We start from the raw sequence: 23,115 nt of genomic DNA on the forward strand, positions 1-23,115 counted from the left end.
AAAGAGCGGGATTTGGTATTGATTGAATGCATTATCGAACATTGCCCTTGCCAATGCGAACGAACTGGAGGCCCTCGCGATTTCTGTGGCGGCATACCGGCGAAGACGAAATATCAGAGAGGAAGTAGATAAAAGCGCGACATTTGATACCGGAATAATTATCGGACGACGGCAATATGCCATATTTCTCTCTAGTGTTTGCTGATACCTTCTTCCGTATTGGCCAACAAGGTGTCCGCCGTCCGCGAGGAAACTTGAAACTTTCCGCTTGAATAGAGGCACCGCATTTATACGTTGAGTATTAATCATCGAACAGCAATCAGCAATCGTCAATCGATATTTTAGCCGGTGTCGATTTAAACATAAATTTTTCTATATAATCAATTTTTCCGTACAATTTTTACATAATGCAACTGGCAAATTAAATTGATTCTCTCGACTGTAGCACTATTATTTTGACATAAAAAACAAAATGTTCTCATTATATTTTCATGTAAGAGATTTTTGTTTTATATTTTATAAAATTAAGCTAAGAACGTCAAATCATGCTTTTAACTAAGAAATAGCAGAAATAATAAGAATATATTATTTATATAGAAATAATTATTTCCTAAATGTGTAAGATTTAAAGCGAAATTTAATTACATCAAAATGTAATTTTCATCAATTTTATAAAGGTGCAAAATAAATGGTGATCGAGTGCTTTTATCAGTCTGCACAATACAATGAGAAAAAAATATCTAAAGCTTATTGTAGAGACCACTTTAGATAAGACGTTGAAAAGCGTAAGACTTGTTAACAGCACATCGTCTATCGTCTTTCATCTTTAAGAACGCGTCGCCGGAAATGCGGCGGCGAGCACCAAAAAAAGCGTTCGCACGTTACCGGTAATGGAGAGAGTGGTGAAAGGCAACCGTGAAAAATGGCCTCGGAGTACGCCCGTGTCTGTAAGGGTAGTAACCTCCGTTCACCCCGTCGCCAGGACAGCAGACGGTCGCCCAGCCTAACCTTGTTCTTCTGCTACATAACGGATGCCGGAGGCTTTAGGAACACCCCGGCGGAGCTCGGGTAGCCGGAACAATTTTCCATTATTCCGGTCTGACGTAGATTACCTCCGCCCTTGTGATAGAGAGGAGAAAGAACAATGAAACCAACATCCCGGCCTATCGCTTTAGGTGCTTCATGTAGTATGAAAGACCTCGGAATGTAAACGGACTAAAAGGCAAATAAATCATTCAACCCGTACTTCTCAAACTAAAAAAATTAATGAAAATGAAATATTGACAATGGTCTTTGTACAATTTTATTGAAAAAAAGGAGAATTTATTTGATTTTTGAAATAATAATAATAATAATAATTCAAATCATCTATTTCTCTAAAATTACAAAATTAAAATTAAATCCTAAAAGGAAGATAGAAATAAAGAACACGATCACAAAAAGGACGGTTCTAAATAAAAATGTTCGCATTGAAATTTGTCAATTTTAAAACTATATAAATCAAATTTGATCGTGGTATGTAAATTTTATCCATAAAAAGGAAGATGCGTACGAGAAAGAAAAAGAATCTTAATTGTAGACTAGAAGATTTATAGGATCATTTTAGAGTAGCGCCATAAAATAGTTATGATTTAGGTTCCATGAAAGACCTGAAATACCTCTAATAAAATACATTTTAGTTGCTCGCCGAGACACTCGTCGAAAGCAAACACGAAATATTGCTAGACAAAATTAGCAATTCAGCTGATACAGACGAGCGAGAGAAGACGGAGAGTAAAATTGTACGCTATAAACAATTTTTATTTTTTTAGTCCTGTCCTAATTTTAACGTGCGCGGCAACACACGTCGAAATTTCCTGCCTTTTATGATCCACCGAACGATATGGAGTAAGCCGGAATAGAGATGAATAGACAGAGGTAAGTTCGGTGCAACTTTGTGCTAGGCCGTGCCTCGCCTGACCTACCCGTCACCGCGGCACGAACATGGAAAAATATGTAAATATCGGGTCTCATCCATTATCCAACAAGGAAGGGAGAAACCGTCAGATTAGCCCAAGAGGGCCCAAGACCGAAAGGTGCGACGACCCGAACGTGCGCCGCGGTTGTTTTAGCAACGCTGCGCGTAGTATCGATTGCCACGGAGCCGTGAACTTCGAGCGATTGCTAAACGACTGCCACTTCTTTACTACGTGACTTTACGGGCGATACGTTCTCGTTAGAGCATGAGCCGGCTCACGGTTAAGCCTTTCGTAAGCAAAGCCAAGTGCCCATAAAGTTATGTCTTTCTTCACGATAAGAAATACTCGGCTCGCTTTAATCACAAAGAAATGAATCAATAATACGAATTAATAAATTCTCCAGGTTGAAAGTAAAAGTATCCGTCACCCGTTAATCGTGAAGAATGATCGATAATTGTACAGAAATAATAAAATTAAAAAGTAAGTAGTATTAAAATAGAATAATATGTAAATAATAGTAAATAACGTTAAATTGAAAAATCCTTATGTTTGTAAATGCCAAGAGAGATTTCACTATTCACACTTCCTCGTTTAATCTGTTAATGTCGCGATTTCGAATTGAAAGTAATTACGTAATGAGAAATGATTCAATTTAGACTTAATGCAGGATCGGCTAAAATCGCGAAACAAACATACAGAAGAAATCGTTTATAAAATCAAGACGCGTGGAACACAGTGGAAGGAAGGCGCGAGGAAGGAAGGTGGAGTACATCGAAGTGGGCGGATGCGGTATGCACAATCGATATCCGCCCGTCTTATCGCGCGTGTCAAAACACGCCTTCGTTATCGCGCCTTAATTCGAAAGTGAATCAATTTTCCGGCCGAGGGATCGCGTTACACGCGAGGGAGTAACATGTCGTCACGTGTCGATCGACGGTGGTCGCGATGCTGATTTTTTTTCGCGGCGCGGTGAAAACGAGGCGAGGGGGTGGGCTCTCGATAAACTTGGCGGCTGTATCACGTTGTGCGGCATGCCGCACAAATTAAATTTATTATTCGCCTAACGCGCGCGCTCACTGCCAGAATATCGCCCGGGGCCCGTTCGCGAGTCGGCCAGCACCGAGATATTATAATCGCCGTGACGACGTGATACGCAATTAATCCATCGCGCGTCAGCGTTCGTTCGTTCGTTCGTTCGTTCGCTCGCTCGCTCGCTCGCGTTCAGCGGCACATATAATAATAACGCGTATCGACGCGAGCGAGTGGATGCGCGAGCCGCGCCGCGGAGTATTATGTACCACGGCGATATGATTAATGGCACCGCCTATCAGTGCGTGAACGTGGCAAAACGAAGACAAATAGCCGCGCCGGGGCACTTTAAACGCGCTCACCGTGGATCCATTTCCGTCGAAAACTCGCGCGAGAAGACGCGAGAAGATTACCTCAATTTCCCGCGGTTGCAACGAGACTCCCTTCTGGCGAATCAACGTGCACAAAACGTGCCAAAACGACCGAGAAATATTTCAGCCTTCGAGTAAGTAGTATTTTGAGAAATTTACGGCCAATTTTTTTAACGGGAGCGTCGGGAAAACGCATCGACTTCTCGCAATTTTTCAATTTCCGAGATTAAATTTTTCGACAAGAAAGTTTTAGGTAAAATTTTGAAAAAAATTGAACAAAAAGGGTAAAATTTCGTTACTCATAAAATTTAAACGATAAAAGCTTGTACATTTTTTTATAATTTATTCATGATGTGTATGATGTACTTTCATTGATTAGACAAAAATGACTACCATTTACATTTGTGAAGAAGTAACAAGAAAATTTATAAAGACCACTCAAGTTTACTTTCAGCAGTTCATATATTATATACGTCGATGTCTTTTAGTTATTGAAAGGCGTTTGATAGCCGGAAAAGAGCGATTCCCAAGATGCGGGATATATATCGTCGATATTCGCGCACGAGCGCACCTTTCTCGCACGTAAAACTTAATTTTAGAGAAGATCGATTTATGGAGAGAAATACATTTCGCCGATAGTACATAATGTGAGAAAGAGAGAGTTGCCTCGCGTTAATGGTGCACCGTCCGCATCTGCTTTATCGTATTTTGCAATTGCCACATTAATGGACCGTATTATAATCGCCGGGACGAACGCATAATTTAAGATTGCGAGTTATCGCCGATCTTGAAAGAGATATATTATTTATTATCAGAAATATCTCACGATACTACACGACGTTATACACTCCCCACACATTTTCATATAACGTCTGTATGATCTCGTTTCCAAATCAGTTTTAAAAATTAAAAACTAATTTATTTGCTTACATCTATTATCCAATAAAATAATCATATTTTTATTCAGATTTTTTTTTCAGAGATAGCTTCGCAATTAATTTTCATTTTTAATGCAAAAAATATATCATGAGGCTGATTTCATTTAAATTAATTTTGTAAAATCGAAAATAATAAAAGGATAAAAAAGCAATAAGATAAGACGAGACGAAAGGAAATAAAATTAATCTCAATTCGTACAATTCGTCACTGAAATTCATTTTCGTCGCCGCAGTTACTCAAGCGTTCAAAGCGTTATTTAAAAGCTACCATCGTTCACTGGCGGACGTTAACCTGACGAAAATGCCCCATGCAAAAAGCACGCGCCGTCGTTTTAAACGGCACACGCCCCCGTAAGCTTCGTCCCGCAAAGTGTTCATTGGGAAACTTTCGCGAGCGCGAAAGCCCGCAGAAACTTCGAACTTTCGCGGTGCGATGTGCGAGGCGAGGCGCGCCTTTCTATTTCACCCTTAGGCGACAGCGGGGGCGAGAGCGGGGGCAGAAGAGGCTCTGATTGACGACGGCGGACTTTTAATTACTTCGCCGCAAGTCCCGGGGCACGTGGAAGCGAAAGATAAGCCTCCTCGCTCGAAATGAAACGAACGGAGCGGCGCTCCGGCGCGTAAGTTATGCCGCAAATTACGCAATTAAAAGTCTTGCGGACAGATGTGGGTCCCGCTTTTCGCGCGCGCCCTGTCTTCCGCACTAACGACTTCCGTTGCGTGGCTATACGATTGCGGCGGATGCGTGTTACCGACGAAAAACTCTTTTCGACAAATCCGCAACGAAAGTCAGAACGAATTGGATACGCTGCAAAACAAAGAAAAGACTATTTATAGCGTGCCACTTTATACCATACGAAACTGAATTTATATATAATTTTATAAGTTATTTATTAATATATTATAGAATACTTGTACTTAATATAAAGATAAATTTATTTTTTTTTCTTTCTTGCTTTTTTTTTCAATAATTCTATAATCATATGATAATAAATCATATCATTCTGTATTAATTATTACGTTATTTATTATTTGTAGAAGCGATAAAATATATTCGTAATATAAATAATTAAAAATTTATTATTTTGTTAGAGATATATTCTTTAAAATTCTTTATTGCATCTTTATTTAAATTTGTTTGTTCAATTTCTCTTTTTATAAATATGTGCTGTATGTGGCAAGTTTTTGTTAAAGTATGCGTTTATTACGAGCATAGATTAATATGAATATCAACAAGAGTCAATATTTATGCTTGTTAATCATGACGTTATGCACTTGATGCACCGCAAGTCTGAAAATTATTCTGTCTGCAACAGGGCAAGATCATTATACGGCAAAAGGTGAAAGTCTCACAGAAAATCGCGCAAAATGATTACAGAAGTGTTGAAACGGCGTTAAACGTTTAACCACTTTTCATGTATAACGATATACATACACACACACACACACACACACACACACACACACACACACACACACACACACACACACACACGCACGCACGCACGCACGCACGCACGCACACACACACACACACACACACACACACACACACACACACACACACACACACACACACACACACACATATATATATTGGCGAACATATGATGAATTCTCGAATCACTCATGAAATATGAGTCTCGATACGGTATATAGCTCGCGTCGTACTAATCTCACACAATTTATATTAAGGCGCGATGTTAGGTACGTTGCGAAGACTGTACTATGCGAGAGCAAGCGCAAATTAAATTGTATACATTCACACAAGATTGCTATGAGCCACTATTGACTCGCGTAGCGATATCCGACGAACAATGGCGCTTACGGTCCGCCGCGTACGAGAATAAAAGTTACTTCTCATCAATCTGAACGTTTGTTTTTCCGATTACCACATTGCTATACGTTGGAAGAGGCACACTACCGAAGCCAGTTATATTTGTAATGGTATAGTTAATCGATCAAGCGAGTTAACGATTCATCAAATCAAGGATTGCAAAGTACATAAGCGCTCGTGCGCATAAATGCACATCCTAGGATTTAATAAAAAATATTTGAACAATAAGTTTAAAAAAGAAAAATTGAAAAAATTTAAAAAAATAAGAAGTAAATCGCGAGCAAAAAATAATTAGCTTACTTTTTCACGCTTGACCTCTTAAGGATCGATCGGTCTGCATCTGTTTTTATTTTGTCGATTATAAAGATTACATTGCGGATATAATCAAACGATGTACGACACGCGCTGCTACCGGAACGAGGCGAATAAAAGGCCGATCGATACGTAAATAGGTTAATCGTGCCATCGTTCGTCCTGCGGTCTCTCGCGTACTGTGCGCCTATTGTGCGATTACACAAATGGCCTATTCAAGTTGCCGATTTAACGGAAATCGCACGGTCGATGGGCCCTAAACGTCGACCCCGGCCTATTACGGAATGACAGTGGCACGCACGCACGCACGCACACGCGTACGCGCCTTTCGCGTCTCATGCGCTACGTGAGAGATACGCGCGGCCTTTACGAGAGCCGCTCGGTCTAATGACACAGTTGGTGTACGATACGATGAGCGAAGATCGATGAGAAGAATCTTCTTCGCGAGGAGAAATCGGGAGTCAATGAGATGGACTAAATGCTTGCTTGTTAAATTATAAAAAAATCCTTCAACCATTAATCGACGACGATTGACTACTCAAACTTCGACATATGTTTATCCTTTTAACCATGGTGATGTGTTTTAGAGTTAAAGAGAGTAATTGTAACACATGGTGCCAAGCATCTGTGCCTCTGAGGTATCATTTATAACATGGCTATTCTTTAGTCTTTCCTATTTCTATATTTCGTTCTTTCTTCAATCAAAATTACAAAAACTGGATAGAGATCTTCAAGTACCACAAATTCATAATATTTTACATCGCCAACAAAGTTTTTTTTTTAAATTTGCAATAATTGCAACTCAAGAATCATTTTTGTAACAATATTATCATTGTGCAACAATTTTCTTGTACATATAAAAAAATCTCAATAGAAATATAACAATTGAAACTGTTTATTATAATTTTTCTCTTAATTGTTTATTACATTATCCGACTATAATATGTGAGTGTGCGCAGTGTTGAGCTCGGGTCCGTGGCTTCGCTAAACCTAAATGACTGTGTGGATCAGTCATCCCTGCGGGAATTTTGATTACGGATCTAATTGCTCTCGCCATCTAATAAATTCCACTCGAAGTTTTCGTAAGCTTTATTCATTCTATTTTCACTATTATGAGTTTCGTCCACACTACTATTACGTTTTATGTGTACCATTAATGCATGCAAAGGTAATTGCAAATTAATTAAATAATTAAAGCTTTCGTTGATTCTATTTCTCGTTTTGATTACATAAAAGCTTTTAATTAAATTAAATTTTGTCACGCTATATGAGTTGTAAATAAACACAATTTGAGATTAACAATATAATAATTATTGTGTCAAATATATAATATTTTTATGATAACCATTAATTTTCAACATCATAAAAAAAATTTCTATATAATTTGTATAATAAGTATGATAATGGTCTTCAAAAGTAACATTTTTCAATAAAATGGAATTGGAATTTCATGCCTATGATATTTTTTCAAAGTTTCCACAAACTTACATTAGTGAACTATTGATAGAACAAATATACGATACGATTTAATATTTTCACAGGATCAGAATAGAAGTTCTGAAGTGGCAATATACGTTGCGGGAGTTTTATTGATATTTCTTGACGTGTCTGGCCGATCTAGACAAACAATGACGTGATCATAATGCTACAAATTGGTTTCACTGTGAAAAATAGCTGACCAATATAGAATCCCACGATCCTGGAAACGCCCTATTCCTAGGGGAAGTAACGTTCGATGCGACACAAGAATGAATCATTATTTAAATCCTAATCCTTGATCTATCTTTGAAAAAAAAGTTAAAAATATGATTAAAGTTTACATATGTGATAAAAAATTAATTACCAATTTTCATTATGCAATGTAATCTCCGAATGTGTCTTGAAATGACAGAAACTATGTCTGAGATGTAACAAATAAGATATTTCAATTCTCTCATCAAACAATCAGTCTCGTCAAAAACTCATGGAAAACGCGAATTTTTCTCTTATTAAGCAAACAGTCGGCATCGGGATTCTACCATCACGTTGCCACAACACGCGGCACGTTTATGCCGCCAATGACCACGGCAACGTTGAATAATAGGTTCGCGACGCAGATTGATTCGAGTTGCGTGCAGCGAATGCAATGTGCATTCGTTCGACGTAGAAAAAAAAAATCGGTACTAATTTTCATAAATCAAATCGGGCTACGAATGAAATTTAATGCGCGGCGTGTTTCGCTTTTCGACTGATTTATCTCTCGGCAGGGAAATACACCGAGAAAAGCGCGGCTCCGTACCGCGACCGAGACTCGTGTGGAGCGCGAGGAGAACACTTAGAAAATCCCGAACGCGTGGAAATCATCCATCGGTGATCGCGCGCCGGTGTTGGCAACGCGTATGTTACACTTTCTCTTCACCGACAGTTATAGATTCCACACGCCCACAACCGGGTCATTATTTCTCCAATTACAACTTTCGTTGCGCTTTCGGGGCTCATGAGAACTCCGGATGACGGCATGTCGCATAAATCCTCGATCAATTAACCCCGAACCGCGCAACAGAGAGATAGAAGATTGCCCGCCAGGTGAACGAAATATTTCCATGTGCAGGAAGTAGCGGAGAATAGATAAGGGGAAGGAAAGCACAAATGTGGTGCTCGGTGCACGAGTGTTAGTGCCACTCCACTCGGACATTGTCACCCCGGTGTCGCGGTGTAATGGTATTATATCTGCCTTCCGCCGTGTCAGGAGGCGGACATTAAATCCGACAAGCCGTCGATAAACCGATTTTCGCACGATAAGGCGTAATCATGTACACAGCGCGAATAATTTCGCCCGTGCTACAACGCGCCCGCGTCATTATGCGGCGCGTCGTTCGCGTATACGAGAGATAAATCCGAGATACTCAATCTCCTTGACAATCAATCAGAACGGGAACTACTGCTACGCTTTCACTGCGCGCGCCGTTCGGCCTCTTCATTGGTATTCACCTCACGTATTCCTCGCTACTCGCGGCGCTTCCCCACGTATCGCGCCGACGAAAACGACAGATCAATTACTGTTTGATTTTCCTGTAACTCTTCTCTAACATTCAGCTTGGATACAAATCGATGCTTTTTAACTGCGCTGCTATTATTTTTCCATATGTTCGTTAAAAAGTGGCAAGACATATAAATAAACGACAAATTTTTTTTAGAAACCTTACATAAAGATTTATCATCCTGCAATGCCGATCTAATTGCCTCATTGAGGATCCCAGGTTTTACTATCGTGTTGTATTTTATATCTCGACTTATGAAAATCTTCCACAACGCGCGCGTGCCACGACGGCACGATGGTGAAGCGCTTATTACAAGGCGTGTAATGGGTTTCCGCGCTGAGTCTCCGGCTCGGCTCGCGCCGGATAACGACGTAGTCTCTCGGCGAGTAAACGAGAACGACAACCGCCCGGCCCGGAATACGAGCACGATGCCGCGTCGCGCCGAGTCGGCTCCGTGCGAATTAAAGCGCGTATAATGAGTAGCCGAGGGTGGCAATCGTTCAATTAATATCCGAGCGCCCGCGTCCGGCTGGAAAGTCGATACGCGCGGGTATTGCCCGGCCGTTCCAACGGCAAGAAAGCTCCGCACGTGTTTACGTGTATACACGAGATATATCAGAAGTCGTACACTTTCTCCTAATCGCGGGAGATCTAATTTTAACTGCCGAAATTTGATTCAAGTTACCTCTCAATCTTGATCGAGACATCTGGATAAAAGCGAAATGGAATTGCCAAATCGGCACTCGGACTTTATCTCTAGAATTTTAGCTTCATTTTTTTTATGTTATATAAGCGATGAAGCACATATAAGCTTCATATTACATGTGTGTATAAAGGTATGTTTTATACGAGGTAAAAACGTCCGATCATCACGGGGATTAATTACAGAGTATTAGAAGGAACTACAAAGGAAAGCTACAAGTTACTCCTTGCGGCTGATCTGACCAGTTCGAAGCTTCTTCGCTTACCGGAGGAATTATGGTTACGGATACAAGGCAAATTCCAGCCGACATTCTCAACGCCGTGATTAAACGATTCTAAATTATCGTCACGCACCGTGCGCAGACCACTTTTACGCATTTGCGCGACACATTAGACGCCGCGATGCATCAAATGACCGCAGGCAAAGGTTGGATAATAATGATAATCGTTGTTGCGGAGACACGGAGATAATCTTTTTCCTCGATGCGCAGAATTTACCGCCGCGCTCGGACTCGTCGTCGCTAGGATCGTATCTTTTTTGGGGTACAACGACCGCATAGGCGGATTATGCGGTGCGTTCCGCCTGAGATAACGACGTAAAGAGATACGATTACGAGCTTATGAAGTACGAGCACGGGCAAAAGGAAAGGGAGAACGGAAGAATACGAGCACGTTGCCGGGGCGTTGGACGGATTAAACAGAGAATACATTCGTTCGGTTCACTTTGGTTTACTTCAATTCGAGATAGAAAATATCTTGGCACGCACGTTAATTAAAAGTAATTAATTTTACAATCGTAATTTGCTTTGCTCGAAATGCGAGAATTGTACGTAGATTATATATATATATATATATATATATATATATATATATATATATATAGAGTTTCATATATTCCAAAGTAGTCAGAGAATTTTATGAATAATGTATAACTCCAGGAATATGTTTACGTCATTTCTTTTACATTTCTTCATTTCTTATCATCACGTAAATCTAACAATAAAATTTTTGAATAGTTTTATTTTTTTAGAATAAATAATAAAAAATTTTGCTTATTAAAACTTTCTACTGAATATTGTAACAAACATCAACAGCTTTTTAATTTAAAAAAATAGATAAACATTAATTTATATTATCGTTATTTTATATAAACTAAATTTAAAAACTCAAATAAAAATACTTATTTATTAGACAATCATTTTATAATAATATTACTTGTAGAAATCTCAGTTTAGAACCATTATTTTATTATTATATATATATATATATATATATATATATATCTTGTATATATTTATACTAAAATACGAGTAAATATAATCAAATTACAATTAGTTGGATTTATCTGTAATTAAAATAGCTTGTCCGTGATTATAGTATTTCTATATCTGATAAATGATAAAATAACGTATACACATAAATTACAAATTATTGATAAGCGATATCAGCTTATGTTATATACTTATGCGATACTTATGCAAATTTCGCTGCGTGTCAATTTTCAATATGCGATATCAGTTAAAATTATGAAATACAGTTCGCGTGAGATAAACGATCTTTGAAATTGTGAACATTTTTAGAATTTCGTGAATTATATCTATCAAAACGAAACGGACGTTAATGAAATAAATCATATTTGACATAGATGCATTTTAATTAATATTTAACTTGCATGCAAAGAATTAAGATATAATAAAAACCGATAAGCGATTACGCGACGAATATCACAACGGATAATATTCGCACGCGATAATTTCAATCAGATTCTTAAAAGATAGCCCTCTTCCGCACATATTTCGAATGAAATTGCACGCTTCGCAACGTCCCCAAAGAAGTAACTGTGGATTTTTGCGTGAGGAAACGAGCGGATCCACCGCGATCCACGCGAGGAATATTTGCGACACGCACACGCATAATACCGTGCGTACACAACCGCGAGGGCCGGTAGACACTTTTACGCCCACGACTTACGATCGAAGGAACTTTTATGTGTCCGTACTCGCCGGTACTCGCCGGATACCATCCAACGACAGCGGTGACGGCGGCTGCTTAACGACCGAGAGAACAGGAAGCCGAAGTGCGTACGTGCGAGTCCGCGAAGTGCCGCGCGTACACGCGTGCATTCACGAGAGCAGAAGCGGTTTCTTCGGTACAGGAGGAACAAGCGGAAAAGCTCTTCGAGAGCCGGAATTGCGCAGTTTCCGCGCCCGCTTTCTCGGATCCAACGGCTGCCAATCGATTCGCCGATTTACGGTAGTTACTTTCTCCGATTTCCAATTTGATCCCTCGCATTGTGGCGCGCGACGATGCGGCGGGTATGACGCATCGCGTGCACCAATTTTCCGCTCGTATAATGGATCTCGCGAGACCGCGTAAATCATGTCGAGTTCTCGTTGCGAGGGAGGTAATAGTTTTAATCGAATTTCGTTGAACCACAATTCGTGCAACGACATTGTGTATCAACGGTTGTTCGCTTTTACAGCCGCGCGATTGCGTGTGCATTCCAATCAAATAGTATTATTTCTGAGCCTGAATGCGGATGTCTTTCTATCTTCCGATTACTCCACCCTCCCTTCCAGATTGATTAAATTGGACGGCGCAATTAACCGTTCTATTGGTACAGATAAATTCCCTACAAACACGGAGCTGTACCGAATTGAATGGACACAATATCCTCCCTGCTTAAGAAGCGCGATTCACGGCTGAAGGATGCGCCGGAGGTAAAAGGCACGACGAAGCCGACTACCAATTAAATCGTATCTTCAAGAGGACCGATGCCGCAAGAGAGACCACGCGGATAACTCGCATGCGGCTTGTCCGAGGCGGATTTCTCGACGCGGCTCTATGAGCTTACGAAGTAGCCGCGTGGTTTTTTGCGGCGCCCGTAGTTTTATGAGGCTAATTTATTAGCCGCCCGGACGTGGAACATCACGGAACCGTTCCTCGGGCGGTTCTATCCTACGCGCGAGCGCGCGCGCTCCCCGGGAAGCGCAAGAAACCGCTCAATCTTCGTTCCAATCTTCCTAAAGTACAAGTGTTTCGATCCCTGAGATTTCTCCGCGTCGCTTTCTTGCCGAGGAAAGCCGAATACAACGGCGACGTCGATATCTTGGAAGGCGGAACAACCAACATCATGTGCATCGCAAATATCATCGTGAATTACCGTATGCATTTCTCTGGAATTTTTCAGAGACGTGTATTTTTTACATCATTTCGATTGTGTTTTCGCACAGTGAATACCTTTGGAAAGTCAGTAACAAAATTATATTCCATACACGATATTTTAAAGATTGAATTCAATTGGCGATACGCGAAGCGCATGTAAACTAACGCAAAGTGTAGAATGCAATTGACGGAAACAAGTTGTCGATCGACGTATCTTCCGCTTCCCGACTGCCGCCGCCGCCGCGTTGTCGTCGTTACTATCCTCACCGCTGGCTTCGCGAGGCGATGACAACCGGCAAAAGACTATCTTATCGCGATCTGCTATCGAAGCGACGCGTAGTTACATGTTTTATTGCCACGTTACCGTTTCGAGCACAGCATGCGAGGCACTGGCTCGCCGCCGCTCGCCAAATCCGCTCGGCAATTTGACGATGTGACCAAGGGTATCATTAGAAATTCGTCTCACTTTTTGCGCGGATCAACGCCGGAGGTAAGCGATTATGTAATCCATCGCCTTCCTGGCTTATGCAAAACAGTGTCCACCCTTTAAATGGGCGTTTTATTACTGTCATAATTATTACGTAAATTGCCGAATAATTACGCGGCGTTTAATCGGGGCCATCAACCTGAACGAATGATATACATCTTGATAGCTGGATGAAAAGCGAAGTGGTATTATCGATTGGCCACTATTTCTTCCAAAGTTTTAAATTCATTTTTTGTTTTCTTCTCTGAGAAATTACATCGACGTTTCTACGAAATGTATGCAACTTCATGTATCGTATAAGTTATGTCTAAATAAGTGTTGCGTATTCAATTATTCAGAGAGAAAAATGGATTATATAATTATTTTTGCGCGTTAACATTTTATAAAAAATAGCTTTAACGTTTGAAATGTATGTAACATAGTATATTTCATAAATATAAATATAAATACGAAAGAGAAAATATTAATTAATAAAATATACTATTAAAAATAAAGAGAGAATAAATGATGAATAATATTTTCTTAAATTGTAACATAGCATATTTCATATAAATACAAAAACAAAGATGTTAATTAATAATATTTTTAAAAGCAGAAAAAATATAAATGATAAATAATATTTATTTCTTCTTTAAATAAATCTTTTAGCAATCTCATAAATATCAGTAGCCTAAATACAATAAATATAATCTAATATTTAAAAATCAGTGTAAAAGAATATATTCTAAGAAGTAACATTTATATAAACCTTTGAGATTTGCTACCATTGTCAAAAGTCAAAATATAATCTTGATACTTTTGATGATTTCAAATTTAATTCATGAAATAAAAGTAGCTCTGGCGAATTCACTTGAAATATACTGGAAAAATTCGACATGGAGAAACGGAAGCGCTATGAGAGGTAGCATCATCGCGTTTAGAACGATCGTGAAATCGTGTTACGATGGTAAATGCGTGGGCCGACGTTTTCCGTTTCTGTTGGCGGCGCCAACACATCTCATGCACATCCACGAGATTAAGGCAAAAGGAGATCAATGGATAAGATATATATATATTGATGGTTTACACAAAGATTGAGGACCCTGGTTCGGACGGTTGAGAGACGAGGCCCGCAGCCTTCAATCATTGTCAATCGGTTCGGACGGAGCACCGTTATGGTGTCTTCGTGCTATCGTCGTCCCATGGGATACACCTACCATTCTTTGACAACATTCCTACGTTGCTACGCAGTCCCGTTCTCCGCGAATATTTGCGAGGGCAAATCTCTGAGATCATTAGTGTCACACATTGCATGCGTTATATATCCTGCTGAGCCCTCTCAGATCAAAAGAGACCAAAACAGTTGTGAAAAGAAAGTGTTATAAATGTCTTCTATAGGTCGGTAGATATATCATTTATGACGCGTAACGCACGAAAATATTATAGGCTTCCAATTAAAGATTTAATACACGATCAATTCGCGTCGATCCGGCGAAATCGTCGTCTGAAGGAACAGCCATAAAAAAATACTATTGCAAGAAACGGGGAAATTTAAATATAGCGCTAGAAGCTGGAATATCTTAGTTCGGACACAATCCTCACAGTTTTACGAGGCTGGACCTCGTTTGTCCTCACTTATAATCGTAGACATAACGACGGCGAGAAAGACGCGCGACACGGAATATCGCCGCTCGCCGAGATTGCTCCGCTCGTAACCGGAGACGGTGATAAGTAGGATAAGTAAGATCGGAGACTGGGGTACGAGAGCGCGGAGGATGTTTGGCCCGAGCAAATAGATTTTACGAGCCTGGCCGCTCGCGTACGTAACAGTTACCTCGGGCGAAGAGCCTCTTCTCTCCATGGCACATTTTCGCTTGGCGCAGAACAACGATAAAACGCAAGCGACAGATAAGAAAAAAAGTGACAAGGGTGGGGAGGGGGAAGAGGAGGGGGAGGGGAAAGGGGGAGAAAGAGGACGGCCGGGCAAGACACGAGGTGTAAATATTCGCGGGGGCGCGCGTAGGCGCTGGGGCCCGCAGTAAAGATACTAGTCCGACAACGCAGGTGCGCATCCCAGGCGAGAATCTTTTTGCGCCACCTTAAGAAGCATCACCTGCGAGAGCGCGTGCTGTATCACGATGGTATCGAATTGTCCGACGACGTGGACGCTTATCGTCCCTTGGCCGCACGAGTAATAAGAGAACGGCCCGATCGAGCGGCTTGCAAATTTTAAACCTCGTATAATCCGCTCTTACGTTTACGAGTACTTTCTCATTTCTCGCTCGTGTTCGCTGTAGATTACGTTTCGCCGATAAATTTCGCGCAAATTTGTCAAGCTAACAAAAAGTAAGAAGAGACAATATTCTTTTATTCTTTGTCGCTACAAAATATTTCGGAATTATATTAAAAAAAAAAAAAAAAAAAACAAAAATATTATTAATAAAAATATTATAAAGATTCTAAGAATATTGTATTATCAAATTAACTTTATGTTATCAATTAAACTTTTATGTGAATGTAGACTTTCAAAATAAAGCGCAGTATTTTAAAATTATATTAATATTTTTCATAAATTTTAGAGGAACGTCACTGTCAGAAATCTATTTGTATTGTAATCTAGTCATTGTATCAGCCGCATTGTTATGCAAATCGTTGTGCCATTCGTATAATGTTATCTTATTGCAAAGGAACAAACCGCACACTTTTTGAGTAACAATCTCTATTCTGTACTAACGACAAGTTCAATTAAACTGTTGTAAACGATGGCTGAAACGACTGTCGGCTGAGCCAACCCTCAAAGTGACATAATGAAGAAACAAGCCCGCCCCGTTGTTAATATCTGTTCTCGCGAGTCAGCAGCAACCCTTTACCCTCGAAAGGGCGAAAGAAGTCCGCGCTGTGATCGGAGCACGTGGCTCACACGTGTTTAATTGCAAATTGCGAGGGTACGGGATCTCTCGAGAGAGCATTCGCGCACCCAACCGATATCTCAAATCCATGGGGCAAACGAGTGCGTTAATTAAGACCCCCTCGAAAATAGTTAAGGCAATCAAGAGGATGATCTTTCAAATAACTTAAATTTCAACCCTAAAGCATAGCCCATTAAATAATTTGATCAACAAATTTAAACATTTTACGTAATAAATATATGTAGAAAAAAATCAACAGACACTTTTCAAATTTTGTACATATTAAAGTAGTAAAGAATCTCTTCATTTCTTCGATTTTTCGGTAACTAAACTACGTTAATTAAGATAGTTCTAAAATAAAGTACATTATAAGTACATTATAAGTACATTATAAGTAAAATTATAGTGGTGATAGGTGTTCGATATAATTTTACGTCCCTTGACACAGGTGATATCTTAAAAAACAAAGTAACTGGAATTTTGTAATCGTACCCGCAAACAGGATCCCAGATATCTAACCATACTTGGAGGGCATGCACCTGATTACTTTAATTGCTTCGCGGAATTATCTATCTGCGTAAACAACTTTCTTTAATTGCGTTTTTTTCCCATCCTACTGCAAACGTTTCAGGATAATACGCTAATGATACAATCGTCACGTTGTAAAGAGACTCACCGTTTCGGAGGCGACATTCTTGACTTCCGCTAGTAGAGCTGCGGCAGGTGAGAGATAAGTCCGAACGAAGTTCTCCAAGTTGCCATGATAAGCGCAAACTAGGATATCCCGCGCTTGTCTTATCACCAGATTCATAACACCGTCGCCGTAAATCGGTCCGAGCAAGTTCCGGACCAGAGAAGCAAAAGCCCCACGACTCTGTAACACGATAAAACAATTTGCTGAGCACTTTAATACTTTAGAAAATTAATTTCAAGATTAAGAATAATTTATTTATGTCACATGTACAAAATCTCGAAAATATGTACCCAAAGTATATATAACATATAAATGAAAAATATTAATAAAAACTTTTTTAAATCAAGCATTTTCTAAATTTAATGCGAAAATCGCCACAAGTCATTTTATCGCTACATTAATCACACGTTTTCAACACATGTCCGGACATCGGAAGCAATCGAGACGGAAGGGAACGGAACGGTTTCGCAGATCTATTCACATCGTTACGGAATCACGGTGGCCACACGCAAAATCTGTTACTGGCAGTTATCTCCCTCGACACGAGGGTAAACAAGGGGAACGTGATTTGAATTCTGTGACAAAAGCTGGCAGACTCTCTGGCCGAGGGTGCTGCAACACCCACGGGAGAGAAACGTCAATATCCCTCTCCCGAGCGCATCCCTTAAACCAATACCCGTTAGGATATTATACTTGAAGCGCATCTGTGCAAAATCGTATCAGCTGCACAGTGATATCCTTAACTTTTCAATGCAAACAGTAGTATGAAATAAGCCAACAGATTATAAATTATACTTATACAATTCTATAAAGTAACAATAATTTACTATAAATTTTGACGATCTTGATTCGTCTAATAATAAGTGCCTTTAAAAATAATTTTTTTGTTTCTTTTTTACAATGTTACAATTTTACAATTCATTACATTATTAAATTAATTCTGAGTCGTTTAAACAATTAATAAAATACATTTACATATTTTATTATTTGTTAAAATAATTCACGCATAACTATTAAAACATATTTAAATATATTTTCATTCTTCTTGTTAAAAATCATTATGATCAATTTTATATACCAATTATCATACACATTTACATATTTAATAATCCAAATTTTAATTACTATAAAGAATCTCCTTAATTTTTCACGTTTATCCCTGATAATTCAATAAGGCATAATATCGCTAGTCTAGATGTCTACAAATAGATACACGTTCTCAACAAAATACCAATTTGAGCGACCAGTTTCTCCGCATACCTCCGATAAAAGCGACGCAGTCTCTTTCGCAAAATGTCGATATTGCACTATTGGCGCAATTTTCTCCGGCATTCCCGCTTTCCCACCGAAATTCGAATACCAACGTGAACAAGTGGCTGTGTTGTCTTGCGACCGATGTGGGTGAATTATATCGAGCCGCATCACCGCCTCGGAGTGCATAAACATTGAGGTTTAGCATACGAGGGCATACGAGAAACCAGGGGAGAACGACGCGCGGTGTAACCATTATACGTGCGCCCGATCGCCCACGTATTTCCGCCCTCATGGTGCGTGAGGATGGTCGACCATAACGCGATCGGTAGAGTGTTGAGAGCGCGTGAGACTCATCTTTTCGGAGAAACGAACACCGTCGCCGAGAGATCTGGGTGATCGAGAACGAAACCGGATGTGGTAAGTATGTGCGACACATACAAAAAGTGCGACTACTGTGACCGCTTGTATAGCCAAAAACAATATCCTTCATTTAAATTCAAAGAAAATTTGCTTCGGTTTAGTCTAAAACTCATTTATCAGGATTAATACTGTAATATTAAGGAATCAAAAAATGGCACTGCAAAAAGTTTTTGTTTAGAAAATAAGTGTCAAATTGATTAACTAATTCATAAATAAATAATTAATAATGAAGAATTATAAAAATGATGACTATGATATTCTATTATTCTATATATTTCTTAATAAAAAAATTTATTTATGAATGTATTAAAATATATAAACGTTAGTGTATAAAATTTATATGTGACATAAGAAAAATCAGGCAAAGACCTTAAAAATAAGATAACCTTCAAAATAAAATATTTTAAGGACAAAAAATAATAATATAATTTAGTAATAATTTAGCAATATTATAAATTATTTCAATATGTATTGTATTTAAAAATATCACCATCTGAATTATAATTTCGGAAAGAACTGTCGATAATTCTTGTTCTGTCACATAGTGCCATCCCACGGAGTGTGCCGATCATAATAACAGACCGACACGAGTCAGTACCAATATTTGGCCACCCGAAATTTATGGGAAAAGGGTAAGTCGGCGTTGTACATAAAGAGCTCGTTAGGGGAGGCGCGCATCTCTCACAGGGGATTCGTAGGGATGAAAATGGACACGCAGTCTGCGTCTGCATATAAATTAACCGCGATTCACGTGGCGGCGGTTTTAATCGTCCACCTTGGGCACACGTTGTTTATTAATGTATTTACTCGCGTGAATAGGCAAACTGTGATTTACCGTCATGTATTCACATCGCTCGAGTGTGCTATTGTGAAGTAGTCTACAAGAGATGAGGGAAGAGTTTAATATCTATTCTGAAAGAGAAAAATCCATAATGCAAAAAGCAGAAAGATTATTAGAATTCTATGAAATATTTATTCATAAAAATTCTATAAATTATTCAAACAATATAAAGATAATAATTAGAATTATCAGAATTGAAATTATTCGAATTGTTTTATTTTTATTGTTGGAAGCAAAAATTTAACAAATCACTATTTCATAGTTAAATTATATTATTGATATAATATATTTTAAAATTAAAACTTTATTTTGAAGTTATTTATAATAAACATGATTTATCAAAAATTATGAAAATATTTAAAATACTTTAATATCTTTGTATAACTCATAAAAAATAATTAATAAATTAATTAGTTAAATTATTTAATTAAAAAATACAATTTCAATTATCTTTGTCAATATTTTTATAATCTACCAATAGATAGATAATTCACAATAGGTCAAATGTAAAAATCTAAAAGATTAATGAATTCTTACATATTTTTATTTTTAATGTAACAAAATTAATTAAATCAATAATTATTCAATCATACGCCGCATTATGTCACAGAATTCTATTGTTAGATAAGAGACGGAGGTATTCATTTCCCATCTTTGCACTTAAGCTAACGCAATGAAGACGAAGCGTTCCAACTGTGAAATTGAAATCACGCTTTTGCATTCGGGTGGGTCTTGATTAGCCTCTTTGTTTAGTAGTCCGCCTTGCATAATAGCGCCACTGCTCGTGAGCTCATCGCTGACAGCAATTTGCATTTTGATCGACAGAATCTCGTTTCACAGCCGCAAAGCCACACGAAACTTTAGATAAGAATATATTAAAGCAGAAGTTGAGAATGAGAAGAGAAAAGAAATAATATGCCTCGATAGGTAGACAAGAATCTTTTAGAATTTCAAAAGTAATAAAGAGAATAATTTAATGCGAATAAAGACTACTTCATGAAATTTTTTGAAACTTTATATTATATAACACATGAATTACACATATTATATAACACGTGATAAAGGAAATAAAAGCTTTTCAGTTTGAAACTTATGTAACAAGATTCACGTTTTACATACAGTATCCCATAATAAGATATAAAAATTCAGAATAAAAAATTGACGCTTTGTGAATATGAAAATAAGTAATAGTAAAAAATCAAGATTTAGCATATTAATTATATCTGATTTTCATATAAATCTATATTCATCCAATATCTAATATCAATTCAGATTCATGGGAACAATGTTGAAATGAATAGCTAATGCAACAATTGATTAAATTTTGACGTAGTTAAGCGTATTTAGTCTGTGAAAGGGTCTGTGACTATTCTCCCTAGAATATTGATCAAGTCTCTCTCAGTTCCCCATTACATTACGCGTGTCGAATTTCAAATTAACCCAGACGTATGTCAAATTCGTCTCATGCACGCGCTTACGGAGCGTTTACTTGTTTAGTCAGCTTCCGAACTTCCCACCGTTTTGCGCACCCATCCCCATCTATCCATTACGGAGGATCTATCCATTTATTGCTTAGACACACGCGTTGAAGAAGAAGCTTTTCAACATTTTTCCGTAAAGTACACTTATTACACTTTACATCGTAAAAATGAAGTCTCGTTAGAAATAAAAAATCACTATGCTTCTCCGGACGTACTAGATTAATTCGCATGCGCCATCGCTGCGTGCTTTCCCAAGTATCCAAAAATTCGACGAGGATTAAGAAAGCAGTACACGCGTGTTACGAAATATTGAAAACCGCCTGGCATGGAGCAACTCTCGACGATATTTTCTCGAGCGTGTCTGTCGACCGCCCATATAGCAAGCGCAGAACGCGCCGCGACGCGACGTCTCGATAATTATCGAAAAATGTGCGAGGGGTCGGCCGTCATTAATTAAATAGCCGTACGAATACGAGGAGGGTGAGGGGGGGGGAGAAACCTATCGGAAGCGAAGCGGCCGCGTGCCGTTACACAATACACCAGAAGCAACCGCAATATCCATCAATGCTAGGTTCGGAGCCACGATAATACAACGGACCACCGTTGCGAGCCGTTAGAGAGAGATTCGCGAAAGGGAGGTTGAGACTCGCGTGCGCGCGCGAGAAGGGAGAGAGAGAGAGAGAGAGAGAGAGAGAGAGAGAGAGAGAGAGAGAGAGAGAGAGGAGGGAGAGACGGGGATAAAGGAGAAAAAGAGAAGCAGCCGGGAGAGGTACGTAGCATGGAAACGGGCATTAATCAATCCGCGCACGTGGAAAGCAGCGGCGGTTTAGCGGGACGGAGCGGTGCCTCACTTGGCTTAATAAAGTTGCAAATCGTTTCTGCGCATGTACACGTCGTGATTAGACGCGTGACACGCGTTACGCTATCCGCGTGCATATCTAAGAAGACCGTTTACGCCCGTTTAAAAAGCACCACGTGTCTGTCCGTCACGTTCTCCATCGTAGTAACATTCTCTCCGTACCGAACGCACCGCGGTACGTGAACGCCTCTCGGAATTTCTTAAATGTCCGCCAATTAAAAGATCAGCCTACTTACGCGCGCCGTAAAAACAAATAAGATGTTCGATATAATCATCTCTCGAATCGGAATTTAATGACTCACATACTCGCACATTTTTCGCGCACCGCGCAATTTCCAAATAATCTAAAATGCAGTTGTAACGACAATTTAATTTAATGTATCTGTTATAGTAAATTGTTGTAATTTAGATAACACTGGAAAACATTGACGTTTATTATGTATAAAATGTCAAACAATATAATTTTGTAGAGATTAAGCTTAAAAAATACTTTTTTGATTATTACAAATGTGTGAAATTTTTTCTAATTCTTATTTTTTATTTCGTCCAATAATGTACCAATATATCAAATACTTTCATGATCTGCTCATATACATCGTACTCATCGTAATCAAACTGCTCGAGAACATCGTCCAGAGTGCAACCGCTTCGAAATTTATATTCTAACATGTACATTAATCATTGTCAAGCAGAAAATCATAATCACGCGGAAACAAAACCGGACGTAAAATTTTGCTATAATTATAATAGATTTCATTGAAAGTTTATACTATTATAGAAGTTAAAAATGCATACTGCGAATTATTTACACCATCATGTCTATAATAAATCAGAACTTCCGGAGACAGAGACGTTATAA

The 23,115-nt window shown here is 38.8% G+C and overlaps 1 protein-coding gene across 2 annotated transcripts in view; it reads right to left on the reverse strand.

Annotated features, from left to right (window-relative positions):
* Positions 1-23,115, reverse strand: part of LOC105422275 (uncharacterized) — a 284,608-nt gene that overhangs the window by 214,669 nt on the left and 46,824 nt on the right. For both annotated transcript variants that reach the window (XM_089076728.1, XM_089076729.1), the window contains exon 3: positions 17,384-17,581. In XM_089076728.1, coding sequence (XP_088932854.1) covers positions 17,384-17,581 — 198 coding nt within the window. The remainder of the gene's footprint in view (positions 1-17,383; positions 17,582-23,115) is intronic.

This window comes from Pogonomyrmex barbatus, unplaced genomic scaffold, assembly GCF_055798465.1.
Source record: "Pogonomyrmex barbatus isolate J1 unplaced genomic scaffold, ASM5579846v1 scaffold2, whole genome shotgun sequence".
NCBI lineage: Eukaryota > Metazoa > Arthropoda > Insecta > Hymenoptera > Formicidae > Pogonomyrmex > Pogonomyrmex barbatus.